Source organism: Hipposideros armiger, unplaced genomic scaffold (assembly GCF_001890085.2).
Source record: "Hipposideros armiger isolate ML-2016 unplaced genomic scaffold, ASM189008v1 scaffold_75, whole genome shotgun sequence".
In the NCBI taxonomy this organism is placed as follows: domain Eukaryota; kingdom Metazoa; phylum Chordata; class Mammalia; order Chiroptera; family Hipposideridae; genus Hipposideros; species Hipposideros armiger.
The window spans coordinates 1893796-1920654 of NW_017731425.1; the positions used below are offsets into that span (position 1 = coordinate 1893796).

At 46.5% G+C, this 26859-nt stretch overlaps 1 protein-coding gene across 11 annotated transcripts in view; it reads right to left on the reverse strand.

Moving 5' to 3' along the window:
- Positions 1 to 9267: 9267 nt before the first annotated feature.
- Positions 9268 to 26859, reverse strand: part of MTMR3 (myotubularin related protein 3) — a 137956-nt gene continuing 120364 nt past the window's right edge. For 6 of the 11 annotated variants that reach the window (XM_019643099.1, XM_019643093.1, XM_019643095.1 and 3 more), the window contains 9 exons: positions 23758 to 23953; positions 22296 to 22481; positions 19321 to 19491; positions 17994 to 18139; positions 15890 to 17318; positions 14682 to 14792; positions 14122 to 14210; positions 13322 to 13348; positions 9268 to 11446 (listed from right to left, as the gene is read on the reverse strand). In XM_019643099.1, the coding sequence (XP_019498644.1) occupies positions 11275 to 11446; positions 13322 to 13348; positions 14122 to 14210; positions 14682 to 14792; positions 15890 to 17318; positions 17994 to 18139; positions 19321 to 19491; positions 22296 to 22481; positions 23758 to 23953 (2527 nt within the window). In that variant the 3' untranslated portion in view covers positions 9268 to 11274. The remainder of the gene's footprint in view (positions 11447 to 13321; positions 13349 to 14121; positions 14211 to 14681; positions 14793 to 15889; positions 17319 to 17993; positions 18140 to 19320; positions 19492 to 22295; positions 22482 to 23757; positions 23954 to 26859) is intronic. The other 5 variants (XM_019643102.1, XM_019643101.1, XM_019643100.1 and 2 more) reach the window with 3 other exon arrangements.

A 26859-nucleotide genomic window follows, 5' to 3' on the forward strand; every position in this document is an offset into this window, starting at 1 on the left:
GTGGCCAAGGACTGCGTTTTCTTGGTTGTCCTCCTGGTCCTGATCTGCCTGGGCTGGGATTGAGGGGCCCTGAAGAGGGGGGAGTTTCTAGACGTGGAATTGGCCTGTTCTGTTTTTATTTAATCAACCAATTTTTTTAAACAATATATCAACATGTTTACTTATTGCGAATGATGAGGAAGAATAATACATTTCATACATCTTAACACTTCACCTCTAAGTATGTTATCACGCATCTCCTAAGAATAAGCACAGCTAAAAAATTTAACAATAGTAGTAGTACTAACCAAAGCCATTTTTTCTATTTCACTAGTTGTCCTTTAGTGTTTTCTTAGTCCACAATTAATACAACTATCCGGTTACACCTATATCAAAGGCAAACATGTTATAGTTTCTCCATTCTGCAAAATTTACTCCAGCACTCTGCAGATTATAAATTCTGTAAATAAATTTTCCACGAGCATGTCAGTCTCAAGGTTTGAAAAGCATGCAAGTCCATTATGCTGAGGCGATCTGCCATGGCTATGCAATGCAACTTTACCACAAGCTTGGTAGAAATTGGGACATGATTCTTGTCTTTTTCATCTGTGTATGTGAAAAACACAGATCTCTGTAGTCCTTTTAGAAGATACAGGTTAGCGCGTTTTGATTATAGTGAAAAGTTTCATTGCATTATCATTTTCTTCCAGCTACTGTGAGCAAAGTGTACATCTTTACTTTTTATCAACCAATTTTTTTTTAACTGAAGGAGAATATGTCAAATTTAGATGACTGATTTTTTTGTCCTTTAAACATGCCCCTCCCTTTTCTCCATGTTGGTAAAAGGGAGCATCACCACACTTATCTGTCTACTCTCAACAGTCTTCTCCATTAAGAGTCAAGGATTCTGGCTTTCTCTGCCTAGTGAGGTGCCTGACATGGAGTAGGAACTCATATTTTCCCGTTTGACTGCTATCCTCATACATAATCAAAGGTTCCCAGGCATGGGGTCCCTGTAATGTTCCCCCTAACTGTAACTAAGTGAGCAGATGAACGCATTAACATAAACAAACATTGGAGACCAGAGTATCCCACCAGTTTAAGTTAAATCTAGAGCACTGGGTGTGATTCATCAATCAGATCCCTTCCGTAAGAAAGACCTAGGTCAGTAAGACCCGGCCAAGGGAAGCCTAACAGCCAGGAAACCAGGTGCTCCAGGTCGGCATAGCCAAACATCTTTGAGAATGTAGGGGGTCTGGGGCAAGGATGTGACAGCAGTAAGGGCAGGAGGACACTCCACGAGAAGGAATGAAGGCAGAACTCCCTGGTTTGTTGACCCAGGGCCACCTGAGTGGTTGGGCCAACTCCTTTCTCCTCAGGCCTCGGCAGCTCCCCACCCAGTGTCCCCACTGGACCATCACCAGCACTCTGGAAGCCCACGTATACCCCCAACCTGCTTGTCCCAGCCCCCTAGAAACGAGCAGGACCCTGGCTTGTGTAGTTACCATGCCTTTGCATCCCAAAATAATAGTTTTGTTTTGAACTTTTAAAAAAAGGAATTACATTGCACATTTTTCCATTTAATATTTTTATGAGACTCATCCATGTGGTTCTGTGTAACTAGTTTATTCATTCATTGCTGTGAGTGAATGTTTCACAAATTATTTATCCCTTGTCCTGTTGATGGACATGTGTGCCATTTCTGGCTTCTGTATTTCCCATGCCTTAGTGGGAGGCTGTCCTGGGCAGCTTGCAGAGGCCATGGGAGTTTGGGGTGGAAGCGAAAGGCAGGGAAACAGCAGAAGCAGCTTTGGGCATGGGGGATGGGCAGGTGAGGGACTCTCAGGTCAGGCAGGGCTAATGTGCAGAGCAGGACTAAAGTTCCATGGAGGAAAGGCACAGGAGGGCTCCTTTGAAGTTTGTGCCTACTCTGAGATTAGAGGAGTGCACTTCCCCTGAGGGCAAGTGTTCTGCCTTCCCAAAGCCATGGTCAGGTTTAGCAGGCTTGAGCTCAGCTTCTCACCTTCCAGACCTACTGCCTGATGCCTCTCCTCTGCTCCCCGTGGGGTGCAGGGCCAGCTCTGCATGCACACAGAGAAGGCCAAGGGAAGCAGCTTATAGCAGAATACTGCCTTAGGGGGACAGAGGAAACACCATGAACTGGCCAGGGAGTCATCCCTGGTGACTCTCCTTTTCCAGGATGGACATACATCAAGAGATTTGACTGGGAAGTACAGAGATCACCTACTGCACATGCAGACATGGGCCAGGATGGTGGTGAGGCAGTCAGAGCCCTGAAGGCAAGGGGCCAGCACTGCTCACTCAGCCCTTCCCTGTGCTGGAAGATAGGCTACCCCATGGAGACTCCCAGCAGCCCAGGGAAGAGCTCCCCACCCCAGCCGGAAAACCTGTCCCTGGCAACACTCCAGCCGTATTGGCTAAATATGAAGTGTTCCACGCTGGGGACCATCATGGCTGGAGATGGCTGGGAGTCTACTACCCGCTGAAAGACCCGACATAATCCTCCCCCACCCCCACCCCACCCCCGCCCCTCACCCCTCTGGTTTGGCAGCTACAGGTAAAAGGAGTGCCACTGCCTTGGAGCAGGGCAGGCTGCATGGAAAACCAGCAGGATGCCTGCCTCCTCCACCTTGGGACTATACTGGAAACCAGGTAGGTTGTGCAGAGTCAGGGTAGACATTCAAGTGTAAACTTGGGCAGGATGCCAACCCCTCACACTGCACGGCAACTACGCTTTGTAAAACATGATCTATTTCCTCATTGGATCCTCAACAGCCTCGTGGGTTGATTGGACACACGTCTCCACAGAGGAGATGAAAGCAGAGTGGTCAAGGCATACCTTAAATCAGTGATCCAAGGGGACGAGAACACAGGTTCCACAATCCTTGGTTCATGGCGGCACCGAGCTTCGCATGAATAGGCACTTGCCTAGGCAGAGACACCAGTCTTTAGCTTCTTCAGGCTGAGTTGTCTCAACCCCATAGTCGGTGTCTGCTGCTAGACACAGAAGGTTTATAGTTGAGGAAGCATCTCCTAAGAAACTTAGTAAATAGCTATTTCCTTCTTGACATGTGGACTGCTTCATGCATAATACAGTTCTGGATTTGGGAGGTCAGTACTATTCTATCCTTATTTTCACCAGATTGATAGAATTAAATGTATTAATTCATGCAAGTATTTAAACAGTGCCTGGCCCATAATAAATCTTACCTCTTGTTCAATTCTCTGTTCCAAAACCTCAGTTAGCTATAGAACTGAGACTAGTGGCCTTTTTCCGCCTTTTAACAAGTATTTCCTGCCTTCCCTCATTCACTAACCCATGCACGCTGGCTCAGTTCCCCATACCTGCCTTCCTGCCTTGGCTCATGCTGCCCCACTGTCCCCATGGGTGCAAGTCACCGCTGTCCCTCAGGGGCAGGCTCTCTGCTCAGGTATGTCCACGGGCTTTCTTTTTCCTCTGAGCCTTGTTATCTAATTAGTCAGTATCCAAGCTGCTGTAGTCACTAGGCTGAGGAGGAAAGCTGAAGTCATCAGACACGAAAAGTTAATTTCCTACATGGGGGTGGGGGAGAGAGCTAATTGGCACCAATATTCACCCCGATCCAGGAGCTGACTACTTGGGAGGGAACCAGATATCCTAATGCTTTATATCCTACACACAGCTGACAAAAGGAGACTGAACCCTCCTTTCAACTGACAAGACTGGCCTAGCAGAGTCCTCAGGTCCATGAGAAATAATCCCAGAGTGAAAGCCTCAGAGCTGCAAGGTGGGTGTGTGCACGTGAGGCATGGCCTCGCAGACAAGCAGTCACCTCAGCAGTTTCCCAAGCCCCTGGGGAAGGTCTTCACTGCATCCCTGGCAGTCATATGGAACTAGGGTTAAAAAGTCTCCCTTTTAAATACCTTGACTTATAAATCTCCAAGGAAGCAGGTGTGAAAGGTAGAGAACTGAACCTCACGAACACCTCAGGTACTTGGGGAGCAGGGAAAGGACTGTCTGACAACGCCCCTGAAGGCCTATTGCAGAGGCAGAAGAATTGGCAGGTTTATCAAGGCTGCAATGTTGTGGGGAGCTTGAAAAGGAATGCTTTGCGGGGGGGGGGGGGCTGCAGTAGATAGTCCTGGGGACACCTGAGAACAGTGTTGGGGGCAGTAGGAGTCTCCAAGGCAACAGTTGGCTGGCTTATCAATTCAAATGAAAGAACAAAGAATCATACAACAACGTGGGTCATGTCTTGAGGGCTGATGGCGCTTGGAAAAGTGGGAGTCACCCCAGTGTACAGTATATGACAGCTGATACCAGTGCCTCCTGGGTGATTTTTTTTTTTTTAAGCTGAGTCATCCTGCCACCTGTTGGCAGCTCAGCTCGGGCCAGGACTCGAACCGCTGTTGCTCAGAGCTCACACTCGAGCAAGCTCTTAACCAACTGAGCCACTTGGCCAGCCCTGGGTGACTTTAAAGAACCTCCAGTTGTAGGGACTGATCTCCCAAATGGCAAAATACAGTGGGGATATCATGTACCACTAACTCACATCTATTTTAACTTGGATGACAAGGCCACTTTGGACTCCTTTGGCACTGGAGACAGTAGGACCATCTGAGTGCAAGGTCTTCACTTCCTGTCCCAGCCTTGGGCTCTGGGACCCTCACAGGGGCTCTTTTGCTAAATAGAGCACACAGCCCGGGCCCAGGCAGGCCGCTGCCTCAGACATGTGTGCTGCACAGAGGGAAGGCCCAGCTGGCTCTCCTGCCCACTCTTCAGCCTGGAGTTAGGCTACGACATCTTATGGCTCGGTCTTTAGTCAGGAACCTAAAACTCAGTTGTTCAGGATTCAGGCGAGTTCTTAGATGCTGCCTCAACTGCCAAGTTTCTTTCTCTAGTCTTAAACCATCAGTGTACCTGCAGACCTGCTTCCATTTAAACATTTTTAAAAGTTCTTTAATAAAATACATATATGAATTTTAAAGTCTTCGACTAGTGATATGCTTGCAATTGATCGTAAAACTCAGATTAAAATGCTTCAAGGTCAAAATTTTAGCTTTGTAAGGTGGAAGAAGCTAGGACAGGGCTGACTGGCTTCTAGTTTTAAGTATGTGGTGGAATGGGAGCGCAGTCTGGCTTGGATAGTTCAGAATGGCTGCTGGTAGCTAGAGACAGAACTGCCATCTCATCTCATGGACAGTGGAGAGGGGGACATTTGCTAAGCACCCACCTTCAACCCCTTCTTCCTTGACATGTGCTCTGCTCTAGATGAGGAAAAGCTCAGTTCCTCACCTGCCCACGGGCAACTCGTCTGGGGCTACAGGGATGGGATTCCAACCCAGCTCTGTGGGCTCAGAACCCCAATGTTCTTCCCACCAAACTAGTGGTTTTGATACTGGCTTTTATGGTAGAGCATCAGGGCTTCTCTACAAATATTCGCTTCAAATGTCATTTTAAATATTAAAAATTATCCTTAATATTTATATACATCCTTAATATGTACAGCTAACATGCATTAGCTTAGGCTGCCTGAGACCTCATGGAAAGACCTCCGTTGCTATGCTTGTGTGGGCTTCTCAGGGGTCATTGATCAAGAAAGAGGACACGAGCTCGGTGCTGGGATAACCCAGCCCAGTGCAGCTCCATGCTAGTGGCTCTCACCATAGAATAACTTCAGTGATTATAACCTTTGGATGTTACTTACCTGATATATGGAGCATAAGGACTGAAAGCAGTTGTTGGATATTCATCTTTTTTTTCAAACATCTATTTCAGTTTTGTCAATAACCAGAGATTGCAGGCAAACTACTACCATTTGCAACCACTTCTCTGTGTACAATTAGGATTGTTTCTCCGTACCATACAAACAAAACAAATTCAGAAATAAATTGGATGCTGAGACAGTTCATAATTAACCCATTTACACTAGGCAAAAATGCTCCCCGCCAACCCAGTGATTTAAGACAATTTTATGACTTGAACTTAGACAATTCATGCTTATGACATATTTTTTTTGTATTTGAAAAACAAAAACAGTGGATTATAATGGCAAAACCTTTTGATTTTGGTTAGGAGGGAGAGGAGGGTTCATAGTGTAAGTCTTTTGGTAGCAACTGCTAAGCTCCTTTAAGGTATCTGGGTTGGCTAACTCAAGAGAACTAGGTTAAAATCACTATTTATCTAAGGTGGTCTTTGGAAGCCCAAGAGCACTGATGGGGAGGGGAGGGAGAGAATATTTTTATTCCAATTTTGCTATTAATTCATTGGTAACCCTGGATGAGTCTTTGCTGCTCTCTAACCGTTTCCTCAACAAAAACCAGGAGGTTGGATTAAATCAATGATTTTCAGACTTATTTTAAGCACCAAAACCTTTCTTCAAATCAGATCTTACCTGGGAGCCTAATACTGAATGGGCCTGGGGGCTCCCTCCCCACAAAAGTCCAACAGAACAGCATGAAAACCACAAACTAGATAATCTAAGGTCCCTTTCACCTCTAAGTCAGGATTCTATGTCCTCCACCTCTGAAACACAAACACTGACCCCTGCGCCCCACATCCAGGCCAGGCCCTCCCTCTCTCCTGGAGAGACTAAGGGGACTGAGCTGATTTATCCCTCATACCTAATACATGGGTCACAGCACTGATTATAGAACCCAAATCCAGGGGCTGAACAACTGTCTGTGGGTGAAAATGACACCTTTATTTAGTTTTAAATGGTCACTGAGGCTATCGCAGAATCAATGCTGTTAGCATAGGCAAGCACTGCTGTCAGCAGCAACACAAAGTATATTTCTTAAACAGCATCCAAGCCTCACTGGTTATATTTGCATTTTTAAAAGAAATCTTATAGACCAATCAGAAAACAGTTAAGGGCCAATTTTAAATGCCAATATAAAACAAATTTCACTGAAAATACAACTGAAATGCAACTGCTATGAGCACTGTAAAAAAAAGTTAACTAAGAACTCAGATATGAAAAAACTAAGCAGTAAATAAAATACAATAGCAGCATTTAAAACTTTGTAATTCCCATTTCAGAGGGTTCCCAGTCCCTTTCCCATACCCCTCGTGCCTCTGAACAACTCTTAGCCTAGAAGAGGCCTGTGCGACCGGGGAGGCAGCTGGTATCTGCACGAAATGTGCAGCAGATGGACTCTATACACAGGGGTGAGGAACAAAGTGTCAGTGTGGTTATGTACTGGGGACAGCGGGTCTCATGTTTAAGTCAGAGGCTTAGAAGGGTTCCCCTCCTACTCCTGCTAGAAGCCTCTCACACATTCTAGTCCTGCCCTTGAGAAATTTTGTCAGTAACCTCAACTTAGAACAAATGTTCTTAGAAAATGTGACTAGAAATTGAACAGCTGAGACTCCTGCGGTTATCCAAAACTTCAAATGGAGAGTCATCTTTTGCCCTACAGCCCAGGGTCCATTTTTAACCCTGCTGTTAGCCCTATCCTCAGCTAATGCAATCGGTGGTTACTTGAACCAGCTAAATGAAATCCTGCAACAGCGCCTTCCAATCAGCCCTCATTTTTAAAAAGATCAATAGAGGTCAGGGCTGGCATTAACAACTTTAATAGACATGGGATCTCCCAGGCTCAATGTGCAACAGCCAAGTACATCAGCTACCTCAAGGACAATAGCTTGTAATATTATTCTAGGGTATACCCTCAATTTCCATTTGATATTTTTTAATAGCTGGAAATTGTTTAACAGATCCTCTGGCACCATTTTGTTCATTCTCCTCTAAATCTGTCACAGTACCTTTTTAACTTTTAGAATAGTCTTTCCTAACATAGAAACGATCAGTAAACATATTAGCAAAATTACTGAAGAAAAAATTTTCTGTACATCTCATTAGAAAAGCCCAGTGAAGTTATTAAGGCAGCCCTATCGTTTTTTGGACCAGGATTAAGGAGGCCAAAGTATAGAAAGATGGGAAATATTGAGAGTGCCAGGGTAAGAAAATTCAGAGCAGCTCAGTCACTGTTACTACCCCAGTGCTTCAGACCAAATTCCTCCTCAATGGCCTGGAAAAAGCTGGCCTTGTCCTCAGAGAGCTGCTTTTCTGCACGTACAGTCATCTTCACAGGGCCATTTTTTGCCTTCAGCCCACACTGAGCTGGTCTCACCAGCTCCCCATCTGTGGGCATCAACTGAGGGCTAAACCATTAGACCTCAGGAACAATAGGAGACACACATTGGCTATGACACACAACTAGGTTTTTACAAATCGGTCTGAACAGAGAATTGGCTCCCTGATGGACCGACGGAAGGCCGCTGAGGTGGTACCTTCTCCTTCCAGAAGACAGGCTAATTCTCAAACATGGGCTGGATGGTACTTGCAGCTTTCAGACTAGAACCAGCTGTTTTTAAGTGCTTGTGTACTCGAGGCAGAGAGTACATCCAGAAAGCGACCCTGGAAAGCCTGCCCCAAAGAGTTAAGGCCCTCAAGAGTTAAGGCCCTCAGGGGGGTCACTCTTCAGAGCCCAGCCAACTAACCACAGAGAGACTGGGCTGGGGACCCCAGGGCTGGGTGCCATTCAACACCAACTTTCCCTAGGGAGGAACTGTGTAACACATCCCACAAAGGGTGCCCAACAGTGATGCAAGGAAAGAAAATACAGCTCTGTGAAGAACAAAAACTAGTCAAGAAGTGACTAGAAGCTATGGTCTTGCTTGGGCCGGTTGCAGATCTAAGGACCTGTGTGTGGAGGGAGGAAGACCTCTAGTTAAGCACAGAATCCAGTCACATCCAAGTGAGTTTCTGCCCCAAGGTCTCTCATCCAAGGACAGACAGAAGCACTTGCTAGCCACCCTCCCCACAACATCTCCTTTCATTCCACTGCACACAAGACTTTGTGCTGAACTGCTGCTCCCGGGATGATCCTGGGATGGGTGGAGTTAAAGGGCCCAGGGCACTGGCTGCCCTGAAATCAGGACAGCAGCCAAAAAAAGAAGCCTGGAGGCCAGAGGTAGTTTTAATTACTATTGATGCTCAGTTCTTCAGGTAAGGAAGAACCACTGACTGTTAGGATGCCTGACTGCTTTGGCTTTTTAGCTCTGGAGATGTTAGGGGCAAAACCACTGAGGAAATGTGTTTCAGGGCTTGGGCATCTCGCTGCAGCTCCTTGCCAAGGTCCAGAGTTGAAAAGAAATGTGTAGCTTTCCTTTGCCAAAGTCCAGTTTCCCAGCAGCACCTCAAACTGCTTCTGTTTAAGAGGGAAAAGGGATGAAGAGGGAATAAACCACAGGGAAAAGAATTAGAATGTGTTAGCAAATGCTACCATGCAGAACACTAAACTTTATTCACTTTATTTATATATTTAACAGTTCTAAAGTATTTACTTCTTGCTTTGACAAAAAAATGAAAAATATAGGAGCACTGACTCCTCTTTAGGAGAAAAGGGTTATATGTACAGCTACGGAGAGTTACGGTTCCTCCTTTAAATACAAAGAAAAATATTAATAAAAAAGTGCTTCATTGATCAAAAAAGGGCTAAGAGCTGCAAGCATTTATTCACACTGTACATCAGACCCAAGAAACCCGTATCATAACCTCTTGGCACCTGTCATTAGGAACTGCACAATCTTCAATTAGACTGACTTCTCCCTACCTGCATGGGCAGACCACACAGAGTGCGGAGGAGAACTACACCCTGTTTCAATAAATTCAAATTCTGAGCAACCTGCTGCCACTGGGAAGTCATGCTCAGATGCTCTTGGCTTTGCCTGGACTAACAGCTCCAGGGAAGACTTCTGGGCCACCTCTTAACCACACCCAGGCACACCCAGAAACCACCTTCCTGAGACACAACTTGCCCTTGACCAGGGAACTGCTTCCAAAGGGTCAGAAAAATTCCCTGGTCTCACCCCCTCCGTTTACCACGATCCGCCCTGTTACCAGTTAGCAGCTTTTCGCAGAGCCAAGCATGGCCCTTCCCCTGAGAGGGAGGGCAGGCACAAAACATGGATGCCAAGATTACAAAGCACAAACCTAAACTCCTCTCCACCCCTTCCCCATACCCACCTCCACCACAAATATTCTTGATTTAAGGCTCTTTTTGGACCACATCAAAGCTTACTGAGGGAAGGTGCCCCAAATTGCAAACGGGCTATGCCATTCTCTAGGACTGCAGTCACCTCACTGCTGGCCAGCAGCACAGGAACAAGGCAGGGGGATTGCTGGGCCCTTCCTCCTGCCCAAAGGCAGGAGGAGGAAGGCTGATTGTATGGGACATGCTCCCTTTTTCAGAGGCTTGCACTCTTAAAAGGCTGATTCTGTCTCTTAAGGGAGAGGTCCATGATTTGTTTGGTTTGGGAGTGTGAAATTTTTGGAACCCTGAGTCTGGACTTCCCTGTGCTAACAGAGGAAGAGAGATTGTTTGGGGGACCAGGCCCCAGAAGAGGCTTCCAGGTGCCTGGGCTCAGGGCAGGCTTTGGCCTTCGCCACAGCAACAGGACACTGTACTCTGGCCAGTCTGCACTTTTATGCCTGAGGGTGGGACACAGTACACAGCCCGGCCTAGGGAGGCACACTAATGACAGTGAAGGGAGCCCTAGACAATCTGGGTCAAGTTAAAAACAGAATCCCATGGGGGAAAACATTCTGGCCACCCATCCCCAGCCCCTCCCACTTGCCTCAGAAGAGCATACACCTTCTTTCCCCGAAGGGGGGGACTTTTACTATAATCCATTTACTATGTGCCCTCCCTTCAAACGCCAATCCCATTTCTGTCTGTGAAGTGGGACTGGCCCAGCCCCTCGCAGAGGGCTCTTAGGGAAGATGCTTCCAGCCTCCTCAGCAGCAAAGCTTTTCTCAACCAGCTCTAATATGGTGGTGGCGGCGGCATGAGGAATGGTCACAAATGTTAGCACTGGCTTTCTTCCCTGTTCACTATCTCAGGCCTCCACTCCTGACTTTGACCAGCCTCCTCTCATCCTGAGGAACCTAGCCAACCCTCAGCATTGCCTGACAACAGGCAGCTCAATAGTTATAGGGGGCCTGGCAACCTCTGGACTTCCATTAAAAAAAAAAAAATTCTTTTCTAAAAGACAACTGGGAGACTTTTTCCTTTTGGGGAGGCAGAGGGAGGATAGAAAAGGGAGAGAAAAAAACAGGAAAGAAAAATCAATCTACAATCCAGTGGTACATCCCAAATTTCTGTCACTCTGCATAGGTGGTTCCATGCCCCCAGTCCAATGTGCATGGGCCTTTCAGTCTGCCCAGGCTGTGTGGGCCTGTCAGAGGAACAGCAGCTTGGCCTCTGCCTGCCCCAGGTCACTGAGCTTCAGTTTGAAGTGGCAGCAATGGGCTTATCCAGTTCAAGGTCAATGCTGGAGCTCGTGGGATGTAGGCTGCTATAGCACGACTTGCACACTCGACTGGGTTCAAAAAGCTGCTGGCTGGGAACTGGAACCTTCTGGTTACAACAACTGGAGCAGAATACGTTCCCACAATTCCTTGAGGAGAAGAAACAAAACAATGTTAGTTTCGGTAGCAGGTATGGGTTGGGGAAACCAACTTTAGAGGACAGAACTTTGTTGTATGTAATTCGAATGTGCTGGAGACTCCTCTAAGAGCGAACACTTCCATTTGTCTAGCCATGAAAAAGCCAGGCAGGGAGGGGATCCCTACCTAGCACAGTCACACATCACTTTCACTTGGCTGCCTTATCACTATGGCTCAAGGTTACCAGGTGTACAGGAGGATGCTGCTCAAGAGAGACCTGGGAGAACAAATGGGCCCAGGGCAGAAGCAGCTGCTAGCTCTATGGGTAAGTCCTGGCCTGGGAATACCCAGTGGCCACACCTACCCGAGCAATGGCCTCTGTGTAGCTTGTAATCACAGAGAGGCCAGAGTCCAACTGAACTGCCTCCAAGCCCCTCAGATGAGAGAAGCTACCCAGCCCGGCTGGGGAGTGAGGAGCCTTGCCCAAAGGGCCACTTCCCCAGAGGCTCAGAGGCAGCAAAATGGAGAATAGACTGCTGCCATCTAGGACTGCTCTCTGCTTCCAGCATGCAAAGCCAGGAGACAAGCAACCAGTGACAGACACATGCTCAGGGTGAATGGACAAGAACACAGATGAACACACGTGCACACACACACCCTTATTAGATAGGTGTCAGTCGATTACGGCTCACTCCCTGCCCCCATGCATCTCCAGGGAATACCAGAGCTCTGCTTGACGGCCTGACTGTACCCAGGCCCCAGGCCTCTCTCTCCTTCTCCACTTGAAAGCCTGACTCTGCTGTTCGTGCAGCACAGGTCCACACACCCAAACATCCTCTGCATAGCTAACAGGATAGGGAACTGGCAGAGGATGAGTTTCTGCCCACCTCACAACCCCTTTTGCTGGGCCCTAAAGTACAAATCAATCCCAATGAGCCCAAGAACAGGAGACTCCAAGGAACCTGATACAGCCCACCAAAGACTCGGGGAAAGCAGCAAAAGGACACCCTGATCCTTAGCATCACTCACTAACTACCTTTTTATTTACACTCCTCAGAATGCAAACCCACTGCTGGACTAAGGACCACTTAGGCACAGAGAAAGAGAATACTGAATACCCTTTCGGGACAAAAGAATACCACAAAAGGAAAAAGCTAGGCACAGGGCAATGGAAGGACAGAGAACTAAAACACATAAAACTTCATATTCTAGAATGCAGTAAGGACTTCACAACTCTGTTTCTGAAAAGCACGAGTCAGCAAGAACCTGTGGTTACACTGAAAAATTGCCTAAATCTAGTATTTCTGAATATCTACATCTACTTAACATACCTACTGGAGTTCATTCAGCTCAAACGCCTGACATAAATTTGATCTGGCTTCTTTCAGGGGATCCTGACAGACCCTAAGTGGAGTTTTCCCTTAAAGTCTTCCATGTTAAAACAGTTCTCCGGAAAGACAACCTCGGTTCAATTTTGGTCTCTTTAAAAAAGGGGGGCCGGGGGGATGGGAGTAATGCTGTTTAACTGAGAAGTTATTAGCATCACTCTGGCATCTCAATGAATGACTGGCTCAAAAGAAATAGCAATAAAAACCCAACAGGTTACTTCACAACATCATCTCCTGCTGGAGCACCACTTCTCGTCACAGGCAAGGTGGCTCTGCTGACCTGTGCAGTCAGGAGGGGAGTCCAGGGCTGCAACCCAACTCAGCCCTAATGGTCTCTCAGCCAGCTGCTCCGGTTCTCCCCCAAGCCCACCTGCCTGCCTGTGCTCCCAGCCCCAACCTTCATCCCACTGAGTGCAGAGAAAGGGAAATGGCAGCGTTAGTGTGGAGAAGTTATTGTAGATGTGCAGACATCACAGACAGGTTGTTGCAAATGCTCACCACGTTTGATCAACACGGTCAGTGTCCCTGCAAGGAGGGGAGAAACAGCTCAGAGGAAAAGCCAACCGAAGACATTTGGGCTTGGGGTACAGGGTGGGGGAGATACACAGTTCTAGAAACATCATTACTAGACAAAGAGGTGGTTTCACTCGTGTGTGAGCTATGCCACGATTCGGATAAACTTCCTATCCCAAGAACACTGAACATCCTCCAGGCGCCATCGCAGCTGGGGCAAAGCATCCCTAGTTAACTCACTACCCAACCGAGAAGGAAGGAAGGAAGAAGTCAGGAGAACTAAGGATGGAAAACTATGTCCTCAGCTGTCCCACTACCTCCCCAGCTATTTCTGCTCACCATTGGCACAAGGAAAACAAAAGTGGGGTCAGGGAGCAGGATAAAGAGTAGGAAAACGAGGTTCCTCGCCCACAGTAGGAAAACTACTTTTGCTGATAGCAGCCATGTTAAATAGGAAGCAATTGTATTTTAGGAATAAGAAATGATGGTTTGGGTGGTGGCTGTTGCTCCACCAATCCAGGAAGCAAAATAAAACAGAAAGGGACATCATTTGCACATTTCAAAATTGAGTCGTGATCGCTCTGAACTGAAAGACACCAAATGCAGTTCTGCAAACACCAATTTCAGGGGCAACAAAGCTTGAATTGGGGTCCTGTGGACCCTGCTTTCTGCCTCAGACAGAACACTGCCAGCCAAATGCCTGCATCTCTCCAATCTACAGGCTCCGTGGGCCAAACCGCAGCCCCCACACCTTGGCCCATCCCACCACACACCCCCAAAGGCACCTGCAGTGGTGCTTCCTGCTGGCGAGCCAGAAGGCGCTGTCGCACGCATAGCAGTGGGCAGCCAGGTGGTCAGGGAGCCAACGGGTCATCTGTAAAACAAATGAGGCCAGGTTAGTGACAGAAAATGGGCCATTCAGGTAGAGCCAGCAGAGCCACGCTGTGGGCAGCAAGAGGCACAAGGACTACACTGGCTCCGGTGGCACCAGACCGGCAGGTTTGATGTCAGCAGTACAAGAAAGGCGTCCAAATCGTTTCCCTGGAGGGGACTCCAAACTCCCTTGAGATACAGTGGCAGGCAGCAGCAACTTGGGTCACTATGAGAGCTCGCAAAGCTCCAGTTCATAGAGGCAATGAGAGAGGGCCAGCTTGCTGAGTCTCCCTGGCTCAGAAATTCTAGGCTTGATGGGGATTCACAGGCGCTGAGATTCACAGAGGCTCAAGGCTGTGTGCTATGAGGTCATCCCTTGGCCAGGGGCACAGGGTGGGGACGGGGATGGGGATGGAGAAGAACTGCAAAACAGTTGCATGGATGGCACTCAGAACAGGGGCTGAGCCTGTACCTCCGTGTCCTGTTTATCCACCTGCTCCCAGCTGGCTTCAGAGAAAATCTCTGTGCTGCAGCGAGACAAACAGTTCTGATCCAGATTGCTTTCCGAGTCGGGGATTGAAGTCTGTTGGCAAACAAACACAGCTGAAGAGAATGAACCTGGTCTCCTCCCAGAAGAAAGGGCTCGGAAAAGAAGGGAGCACTGGGGACTTTGGGTGGGCCTGGGTGTAGGGCTGCCGAATCTGTAGGTACATCAGCCATCAAGAATTGGGTTGAGCAGGTGCAGAGACAGGGTTGAGCTCAGCTGGAAGAGAGATACACAGATCTAAGGCTGTGTGCAATGACTCTGGAGTGGAAAGATGGGCCTTGGATTCCAGGGAGTGGGGCAGAAGTGACCAAGATGGAGTGGGAACTCAGTGTCAGCTTCTCCAGTGGGCCTGTCAATCCAACCCTGCCACTTAACATCTGTGTGTTGAAACTGAGTGCTTTGGGTACGTCCTCCTTTCTCTGAAGGACTCTTTGGGAAAATAAGAAATCATTAGTAAGAAGGAAAAAACCAAGTTTTAATTGAAAGTCATTGGATAAGCCCGCCTTTAATGTATGCCGACTGCTTCAGAGCCAGGCTTACACTTGTATTTGAACATCAACACACCCAGCGAGGAGAGAGCCCCTTTGAAAATCTCCCCTCAGGTACCTCCCCTTCCAGTCACCAGGACCCATCAGTGCTATCTTGACAGTGCTAAAAACCAATCCCTTTTCCCCATTTCTGCTGTCATCAGTGGTGGGCACAAATATCTGTTAAAAGAGAACTAACGTTCACAACTATAGCCCATGTTTAGGGGGGGCTAACAGTTGACTAGCTGCTGGGGTAGGACAGGAACTACGATTTGAAATGTCCTTCTGCCCAGGAGTTCATGCCCTTCTTCAGACATATGATCCTTTCTCCAAAGAGATTTGACCAACCATGTAGTGAGTGCTAACTCTCTTCCTTATTTAAACTGCGTAAACAGGGCACCCATAGAATGCAAGCAAGGCAGAAAAGAAAGAGACGATTGCCATTCATATGGCTGAGGCTGATCTTCAGCTTCTCTCAACAGGGGTACTCTGGACCTTACCAATTCTTTAGAAATCTGTACCCATCACCATGCACCGGGCACAAAGGGTACTCAGCCTGTGTGCCCAGTCTTCTTGTCACACAGCTATGGAGCACAGTATACTCACCACTTCATCCCCAAAGTCCCCATTGAAGCGTAGGGAGCTGGTCAGGTACTGGCTCTCCAGGCGACTCCTCAGCTCCTGCACTTGTTTCTTCAAGGTCTCCACTTCCTGTTGGTGGCCGGACTCAATCTGACGCAGGCGCTGTTGGATAGTGTCCGTGTACACAGCCATGCCATCATCGTCCAGGTGGCTGCGAGAAGGCTGGTCAGGGCTGCCACTTGCAGAAGGCCTCCCTGACTGGCTGTGCAGCCACTTGTGGTGCAAGTTCCTCGAATGTAAGTGGGCAGAACTGCAGCTTGTGGCGGACAGCTGGCGGCTCAGTGAGTCCTTGCTCCTACCAGCCTCCCCATTGGCGCAGTGCCCATTGGGGGTGGGGTACTTCTGGAGGGTGCTAAGCCCTGGGGGCTGCTCTGAGGCCTTATTTTCAGTCTCTGGGGCACCATTGCACACAAGCCCCTCTTTACATTCAGCTACCGGCAAGGCACAAGGAGAATGCGCTGGGCTGTGGGTGCTGCCAGGGGAAGTCCTATGCACCACAGATCCCACTTGAGGCCTCTCAGCCAGGCTCCTCTCCAAAGGCCTGGGCTCCATGGCTTCAGGAAGCGTGTCCCTGCCACTGAACCTGCCACTGTTTACCAGGCAAGGTCGGTGATGGCCTTGGAGCCCACCTTCTGATTCTGACTTCGCTTTTTCTTCCATTAACATGTCCATTGGACTGTCTATGTTTGGTCCTCTGGCCTCAAATGGAACTTGTGGGGGCAGCAGAGAACTTGATTGTGAGGTACCATAACCAATTTTTGCATCTACTGGGATTGGAAGATTTGTTTCCTCCCTGTCCTCTGCGATAGCTCCTATTTGAGGATGTTGCACAGGGACCTCCTGGGCATCCTCTCCCCTAGGGGGCTCCTGGAGAGAACTGGGAAGGACGCTGTGCCCACCCTGCTGCTCAGGAATACCCTGTGGGAAGAGAGAAAGGCTGATGCCCGGAGGGCTCCTCAGAGCAGCAGCATCCAGTGCTGGTGCTGGATGAAGTTCAATGACTGGGCCCTCAAGAGCCTTCCCCCTGCTCTCTTTTTCTAAGAGAGCCTCCTCTTTGACCTCCTGCATCTCGATGCTCCCTCTGTGGGAAGGCTCCTCTACCCCAATCTCCTCTTTGGTGGCCTCCTGCAAAATGTTCTCCATCTGCCCCTCAGCCACTCCAGCTGCAACAGACAACTCGGCGCCACCCAGCACTCTGGTTGGCTTCCCCAAGCCATCAGGATCAAAAGGCTCCTCTCCAGGGCCAGCCAGGCTGCTCAATTCTAGTGAGCGTCTATGCTGGTGCTCCTGCCACTTCTCATTCAGGCTCGGGTCACTACTGCGCCGGCTGGCTAGAGGCACTGTGTTGTCGCAGGCTGTGGTCAGATTGTCAAATGATCTAGTCTTTGGTAGCCTAAAAGAAAGGAATTTGGGGGCAATGAGACTCTGAGGCTGTTCAGAGGGGGAGTAGGAGACAATACGTTTTAACAGGTTGTTGTTTCATAATTGGGTCTGTTACAGCTACTCAAGGAGCTATGGCATCTCTGAAGTGAGGCTCAGGCTGCTGGAAAGGCAAAGCCTCCAGCACCAATCCGTCTTCAAGTCTACAGATCTCCTCTTGCCCCACCCTTACCCCATGCCCAATACATACAAATAAGCTAAGAGCAAATGCCATTTTATAGAGATGTTCTTTGTGATACTGCTGTGTTTCTCAACTAGTGGCAAAGGAAAGTAGTATTGCTAATTTCCTAATGTTACATTACTTTAAATTAATTTAGTACTTATCAGTCTGAATTCAATAAAGCTAATTCAGTGGCTGAAACTCAAGCCAGAGTATTTGCTCCATCCCTGAGAAACTGCTCAGTGCATACAAAAGAGTGATAAAGCGACAGGACCCAAACACCCTTCAGGAAATTAGGCTCTTATGGCCTCATAGCCCAGAACCCTTATACCTTCCCTGAGAAAACTTCAGAGACCTAAGAAAACGTGCAGAGCCATCCAATGTCATGATCTCTGACCAACCCTGGGCATGTCCTAACAGGAATACATGACACAAAATTTGAGGCCTTGGCATCAACCCCGGGCTCACCGGCTCAGGAGCGGATCATCAGGGCTGCTGCCAGGGGCTGGGTATGGCGCACAGCTGTCATCCACTGGGGTGGACGGGGATGGGCAGGGCAGGTACACTGCACTCCATAGCATCAGGTTACGCACGTGACACACAGGGTACAGCACCTGAGTAGAGGATATAGGTTTAAAAGAGTCCCGACAAGTCTTTTAGAAATGACTAGAAATGAGGGTCAAGAACAAATACCAAGCTGGACCACCCAACAGGTCTTGGCAAATCTCCAAAGGGAGTTACCATCAGTAGATACAATACTATCTCTCAAGAGGGTCTATAAAGGATTAGAGACTTTTTGGCAACAGTTTTTTCACCTGAGAGCCTCTTGTAGGCATGAACAGCTAAAGGATTTTTTTAAAATCCATTTCTCAGATCACCTTTATTGAAAGGCTGACTTTCAGTAGCTTAATTTGTTGCATTTACTGCATAAGAGAGTGAGTCATTTCACTAAATGGTGATTGTCTGTTCCCTGCTACAAAAACTTGGCTTCAGAAGATACTGTCAAACCTATTTTATAGAATCATTTAAATTAATCATGTGAAAAGGAGGGAATTTTCTTCCTGTATTGTTACTTCCTCTGCAGGCACTGTGAAGGAGAGAAGCAATTAGCTTAAGTCTTTTCTCTCACTACTCAAATGTAGTGAGCATATTAATAGTCCAGCAAAGCAATATAACCTCTGATTAGCCTGCTTTTGACTTCTTTCGAATTTCAGATGCATTCTGAACATTACCATGTATGAACACATAGATGCAAGTGCCTCTTTTTCTCTGTTTACCAGAAAGTATTCCTTTGTGGAACAAAGTCTTAGAGGGCCTACTAGTTCTCCATGTGAGCAGAGAATCACAGACACACATGCCAATGCCCTCTGAGACAGAAGAGCAGTGAGTACCATCACCTGTTGGCACTGGAAAGGTGCTGGGGAACTGATGGCAGCTCCTTCTGAGCTATTGGGGGGCATCCAGGGAACAACTTAAGTGCCTCAACCACTCGTTAGACAGAACATACTAGGAGTAAGTTAAGCTCTGGTGGAGGTGCCAGAAAAGATTTGTGTCTAGAGTGGCAAAGCAGAGATGTATATTAAGTCAAACGACTCTGAACAAAAGTGGTCAGAAGCAGGTGAGAGCATCACCAGAAATTCTCAGGACAGAATAGTAGGAAAAAAATGGAACCAACCCATCCAGGGACAACAGAGATGACTTCGAGAAAATGGTCACTACAAAAATAAGGCTCCCATCTATCCCCACCCCCAAATTCCTTCTGCTGATCAGAGAGGAAAGGCTGAAGGATACATACGGCTTCTGACTGAGAGGAATACAGTAGGTTTTTGAAAGCCTTGTTGCCAGCCCGAAGCAGTGACCACACAGAGCATGTCCGTTCCTGAGTATGCTTTTCCCCTCTCTCCTTGGCATTGTTGCACAGGAATGTTCCAAAGAGGCAGGAATAGGTATGCTGCACCAGTTTCACCTACGGGAATCCAATGAGACAAAAATCAAGCAACAGGGCACGCATGCTCCGGGAGAAGGTGAGCCCAACTGAGCCACCCTTCCCGGATATCCTTGAGAGCACTTCAGTTCACGCTTGGTAAGGATGGGGGAATCAAGTAAAACCACGCAATAGCCACCTCCTCAAAACACCAATTTCGGGGCACCAACCCCAACTACCATTGCTCCTGAGTCAAAAAAACAAAGATATATCATTGGCACACCCACTCCTCTTGGCCTTCCTGGCAAAGAGTCTCTGAGGTCCTACATTAACAGCTACCCTCAAGAGCGAAAGAGCATATAAACTGGGTACAGGAGCAGATCAGTGTGCAACCCAAGTCTGAACTGAGAGCACAGTTCTAAATTACTTTTCATTCAACAAATTGTTACTGAGCATCTCACGTACCCCAGACATTTCTATGGGGCTGGATATGCAACAATAATCAGATAGTTCTCCTGCCCTGGTGGAGCTTATTCGAGCAAGAGAGGGATGACCAGTGCTAGGGATGACAATAAAACAGAGTAAGAGGGACAGGGCACATGCAGGGCAGTGTGGGAAAGCCTCACTGGCCCAAGACTTGATGGAACTGAGAGAGCAGGTCATGTGGGTAGGTGTCTGGTAGGGAAATGCTTGGCCGAGGTATAACAGCAAGCACAGTGATCTTGAGGTGACTATCTGCTGGTGATTTCTGAGGAACAGAAAGAAGTCAGTGTAACTAAAGGACATCACACCAGGAGGAGAATGGCAGGAATAGAAGCTACACAGGTAACCTCTAGGAGAGCCCTGCAGGCCACTTTAAGGACTTTGACTTTTACTCTGTGTGAAATGGAAAGTCGTTGGAGGTTTTTCAGCAGAGGAATGATATGGTCTGTATTATGCTTTAGAAGGATCCCTTTGGCTGCTGAATTGACTCTCGAATTGGAGCAGGAGATGGTGGTGGCTTAGACCAGTGTGGAAATAATAGAGATAGCAATAAGTAATCAGGTTTTAGATATACAGTAATACCTTGGTTTGCGCGCATAATTCGTTCTGGAAACAAACTACTCATATTGCAAGACATCGCTTGTTTACCACGTTAAAATGTATTAGAAATGTTTGCTGGTCTTGCAGAACACTTGCAAACCACATTACTCGCAATCCAAGGCTTTACTGTATTTGAAAGAAGAGCTGCAGAATCTGCTGACAGACTGAATGTGAAGATGAAAGAAAAAGGAGAGTTGGGGATGACATAAAAGTTTTTGCCTGAAGTAAATGGAAGGACTGAGTTGCCATTTGGTGAGATGGAAGACTTCTGAAAGATCAGGCTTTGGGGTGGGGAGATGTGGAAATCAAGAACTAAGTGTTGAAAATGTTAGGTTTGAAATACCATTAAGATATCCAAGTGGAGATACTAAGGAGTCACAGTTGGACATGTGAGTCTGGGGTTGAGTGGAGAGGTCTGAGCTGAAGATGTATAAATGTGGGAATCATTGACAGCAATTAAAGCCACTGGACTGGATGAAATCCCTAGAGAGGAAGTGTAGATAGAGAAGCAGCCTTGAGGCTGAGCCCTGGAGCATTCCAACATTCAGAACTGGGGAGGTCAGGAGGAACTAGCAAAGGAGACAGAAAGGACCAGCTGGTGAGGTAGAGAACTAAGAGAGAGTGCGTGCTGGAAGTCAAATGAAGAAAGTGCTTTAAGAAAGAAGTGATTACATTGTGCCAAATATTAATGATGTATCAAAGAAGATGAAGAGAGTTAAAAGGTACAAACTTCCAATTATAAAGTAAGTCATGGGGATGTAATGCACAGCATGACTATAGTTAATATTGTATTACATATTTGAAAGCTACTGAGAGAGTAGATATTAAAAGTTCTCATTCCAAGGGAAAAAAATAAGTAACTATGTATGGTGATCGATGTCAACTAGGCTTTTTATGGTGATCAATTCTCAATATATACAAGTATCAAATCATTAGGTTGTACACCTGAAATTAATATAATGTTATATCAGTTATTCCTCAGTTTAAAAAAAAGATGAAGACTGAGAACTGATCACTAGAATAGCAACATGAAGGTCACTGGTCACCTTAACAAAAACAGCTGTCGTAAAGTGGTGGGGTGAACACCTGATTGGAGTAGGTTTAAGAGAGAATGGGAAGGTAAGAATTTGAGATAATAAATGTAGAAGACTTGAGGAGCTCTGCTGTGAAGAAATGGGATGTGAGAAATGAGAATAGCTAGAGGAGGGCACAAGACTGAGAAGAGGTACTACACCACGTTTGTATGCTGATGGCAATGACCTGGTAGAGAGGCAACTACGCCAATGCAAAAGGCAGAGGGGGAAAATGCTGGAGTCATGTAGCTGAGCAGAGGAGAGGCAGGAGCTAGTGAACCAAGCGGAAGGAGGGGCTGGAAGAGGGCAGAGGCAGTGTGTCCTCCGACAAAAGGGAGGAGGCAGAGCTCTCGGGACAGATGTGGGGAGTTTGGTAGGTGAATTGGAAGGAGCAGAGGACATCCTACTGTTTCTTTTTCTAACTGCTATTTAGGGCTTCTATCATTCATTTTTAAAGCTAAGTTTAAAACAACTCAAAGACTTTATGCAAACCTAGTACACCTGGATTCACTGGATAAACACTTGTTTATTATTGTTGTTTTTTAATTTCAAAAATAGAAGAATAGCTCTTCTACTAAATTCTAAAAATGATGCACCGTTTTAAGTGAAAACTGTCCCACCAGCATTTGCATTGATACCCGCAAGAATTTAGAAGGTCCCCCAAACGAAGAATTATAGGCCCAAACTCACAAGGAATGCTTCATTGAACTCAAAAGAGCAAGGAAATTGCCTCTGAAGCTGATGAACGCAGTCAAGCCACTGCAGGAACACTGGGCAACGCTCGTTCAGATCGTCTGAGTTCTCACCATGACCACACCGGTCAGCAAACTTGTGACCAAAATCCAGCCACTCCATCTCCACGAGGACCTGGAAACCCTGCAAGGAAGCACCCAAGAGACCATTTGTGCTTGTCTATCCAGACTGTGACAGTCCCGAGCCTGGTATCATGGGCAGCAAACCCTTTTAACAGCCCCCAGTAAGCCCATCAAGAGCCCCTGACCCAACTGCACACCAAAGTCTCCACCCCGGATGGGACACAAGCTTAGAGGGATTTCCCAACTCCCTCAACTCCATTCCATAATCATCAAAAGGGTACTAACTAAGCATCTATCGAAGCCTTTCTTGAGTTAATTTATATTTTTAGCCTCTTTCATTCACTATATAAAAGTCACCCTTTTCTTTTTCTAAATATGTTGGGTTTTTTTTAAGATTTTTTATTGAGGAATTGGGGGGATGGGAACAGTGCGGGAATTGGGGGAAGGGGAACAGACAAGTTGCTGTCGTTTTGTTCTTCAGTCTAGTTGTGGAGGACGTTGCTTCACTGGCCCAAGTTGGCACCATCATTGCGCTCTTCCCGGGCGAGGCAGATCAGTCACCGGCTTCTGGACGGCCGCTCACTGCGGCTGCTGGCCGCTCACGCTGGCTACTGGCTACACACGGTAGCCCATGGCAACCCACTGCCACAGGGGCTGCAGCCTACGCTGTCGCCAGTGACTCACAGGAGCCCAGCTCCAGGTTGAGCTGTTGTTCAGCATCTTAGCTGTGGAGGGCAGTGTCACTGGCCCTCATATGTGGGGTCCGAACCGGGGCCCTCTGGCGTCCCAAGCCAGCTCTTAACCATCGCCACTTGGCCAGCCCTAAATATTTTTTATTTTTTAATTTCTGTCTTTCATGTTAGACTTACAAAGTCGTGTTTGTAAAATCTTTCCCCACCCATGATTTACATATATTTTACGGTTCTTTAGAGTTTTTCTTACATCTTTAACCAAACAGATCGTTATTTCAGAGTAGGGCTCTTTTTCTACAAAACACTCTGTAGTGATCTCTACACCCGTGACCATAAGCATGCCAAGATCCTTCTATAGAAGCCCCATTATCCTAGAGTAGCCAAAACTTTTCCAAGCAGGTAGACTACAAAGGAAAAGATATCTGTATTCTCAATACCCTGTTATCCACAGTCTGCTCCATTTTAAGAGGCAAGAACTGTGGTAGGCACCACCATAATTTAGCTCAAGGTAAAGTAGCAATGATTTAAAAACAAAAAAATTCACTTTCATTAGACCTAACCACACGACCAAAACTGATCATAAAAGCCTCTGAGGTTTCCCCACTTATCCTGAAGTACCAAATCCTATTCCTTGGATGCACCCACCTCTATGGTTCGGTAATAAGGGTCCAGTAAGAGCTTAGCCAATGCCACAATCTGGGGGGTGCGGTCCCAGCCATCTGAGCAATGCACTAGCACCGGTCGCTGGTCACGATCCACAGCATGCACTACCAGAAGTGCTGACTTCAAAAGCACAGATAAGTGATGGAGCCATTTTGTGCTTTCAAGAGCTGAGAGCCAACTATAAAAATAAAAACAGAAGAGAATGAAGAAATGCTGATTTTTCTGATTTACTTCACTGCATCATGCCAAATACCTGTCAAATTAAAAAGCTGTTCCTAAAGACTTTTCCCTCCAAATAAAACTGCCAAAACAAACAGAAAAGCTCTTTATAAAACATGTACAAGGATGCGGCCCAAACCCTACTATGCAATTCAGGAAAGCCTTAGAAATAGGACAGTCATTAACAGGACCACCTTTAGTTCCAAAAATATTATGGCTAATTTCCCAAGAATATTTAATCTTTTTCAGTCCATGGTAGGTATATACTCAGTAACAGAAAAGTGGTTCTTTCTGGAATCTCCTGAAGAAAATTCTGAGATGTAAAACAGAAGATATTTATATTTAATGATCAGCAACTTTGCCCAACAAGTCCTCAAAAAAGAAAAAAGCAAAGAAAACTCATAAATACATCTATAATAAGGTGTTAGCTGGATGCCACATTCAAGAATGGTGCATCCACCTGCTACCCACTCCCTAACACCTTCCACTGCTCAAGTCTTAAATGTCTATTGACTAAAACTGAAAATTGGATGGGCCCAAGCTAATAACATAGGTAGACTCATGCAAATTAGTATTCCAATGGCTACACAGTATTACTGGGCTTAACAGAGACTGGATTCAGCAGGGATCTAGAAGAACCTTTTTTCCAAAGGCCTTCAGAAAGTATCAGATCCTAAGAACTGCCATTTGGGAGTAATCACAGCTAATCACACTTGTCTTTTAACTGTGTTGACAGTTTGTTTCTTGTGTGCTGTCATGATGATCTCTACCACCCACCCCCAAACTCTCTGATTTTTCCAAAATGCAATCAGATTTATATTAAGACCACAGTTTAGCCCTTCAAACACTGAGTCAGACGAGGGAGCTCTAAGAAGGCTGTTGCCAAGACTAGGCTATAAAGGACTATTAAACCTTGGGGAATGAGTATGAATTTTTAGAACAGTCCAAGGGTCTTTCCAGGCAAGCAGACAACAGAAAGTACTGCCTAAGTACTGGTTTCACATGGATTAGCTTGATCTACCAACCAGACTCTAGATCCTCCGAGGGCGGAGACACTGTGTCTCAGGTATAACTGGACCCCCAGCACAGTGCCTAGCACACAGTGAAGATTCCTAATGTGCAAATCGTGGGTAACAACTCAATCTCAAGACTTTCTATCTCCTAATAGGTACCTGAGAAACATTTTTTTTTTTTTTGCTGGTGGATCAATTGTTTATTCTCATTCCTCACACAGAAAGAAACTAACAGATAAGGTTGACGAGAACAAATACTGAATTATCTCCTGGCCCCTGGAGAAATGGTAAACAAGTGTAAGGTTCTCTTGAACTATTCACATATACATACCAGCTGGTGTTGTCCATGCCTAACAGAGAAGCTGCATTCCAAAATCTGCCAACCGAGAGGTGCTGAGACTGCACACCCCCCTGTCCTATTCTCAAACTGGAGTAGAAACATACTGTACCCTAGCCCTTCACAGCCACAGACAAGTGTTGGGAGGCCTGTTTATTGCTGGTCCCACCACGGCCATAGCTTTATGACTTGCTGCCAAAGACAGACAAAGCATTACCTTCTTCTTTAATAAAGTCCCCGAGACATTCATTTAAACCAGGCAAGGGCTAATTCTATCTTTTTGACTCCAAGGTTAAAAAATAGCTTTTTAAGAAAGAATTTTAACATATGGAAGATATTAGGGATCAAGTAATATTGATTCTATCCTTTTCATTTTATAGATAGAAAAACTGATACCCATAGATTAAGCCACTTGGCCAAAGTCATACAATTAGTGCCAGATCTCCTGAGTCGTCTTTTCTATGCGCCAACTTTAAGGAAAAGAGTACTGCTAGCTGGGTTCTGGAAATGTGTAGCAGATGCAAGTTGCTAATCCCAAAAGCAGAGCAGCGAGCTCATGTCTTCAGTCAGGCTTTTCCCCAAGGACAAGTGCTTCACCCTCTGGGCTGATTGCAACTGTGATGAATTTAATCATGTGCTACCAGAAGTCAGTATAAGTGGTTCAGCCAGCCATTTGATTTAATAAATCAAATAAAGAATGCTGCAAAACTTGATGTGATCATGAGATCTACTGAACAGAGCCCTGGGAAACAGCTATGGGCTCAAGCACAAATACCAGAAAGAGAAACTTCTACCTTCTCTGACACCATTTCTGGCTTCCTGAAATAGTAAAACAGGGGCTTTAAAATATTTATCTGTCCATATTTGTTTTACAGAGCATTCCTGCTAATTTATCTTGTATTCAAACAGTTCCCTTGGGAGGAGGGGGTGTTATTTCACCTTCCTCACTGCAAATGCCAGTCATTCATTTTTTTCTTTTTTTAAGCTGAGCCATCCTGCCACCTGTTGGCAGCTCAGCTCGGGCTGGGACTCGAACTGCTGTTGCTCAAAAGAGCTCAAACTCTTGAGCGAGCTCTTAACCAACTGAGCCACTCGGCCGGCCCCAGTCATTCATTTTTAATAAGCAATAAAAATCATGGTAATGTTCTTAGTAAATTAAGAGAGGATAGTTTAGAAATCAGAAGCATATGTAAAAGGAACTGACCGAATGGCAAGCTTAAAGTTTAACCCTTTTTAGATCATTTAGATGAATACATTTTGACTCTTTATGGCAAAACATCCTGGTTCATAGCAGATTAGTATCACTACAGGACGTCAGAAACCAAAGAATTAAATTACTTTGGGCCAAAAACAATGTACAAGAGAAGGAAGAGGTTCCAGGAAAAACAAGAAGGACAATGGTTCTGCTCTGAGGGCTGAGATTTGTTATGTGCTGCACATTTTTAAACCTTACGAAAGGCTAGATTTTAATCCCAGCTCCTCATTTATGCTGCCATGCTCCTAACACAGAAAGAA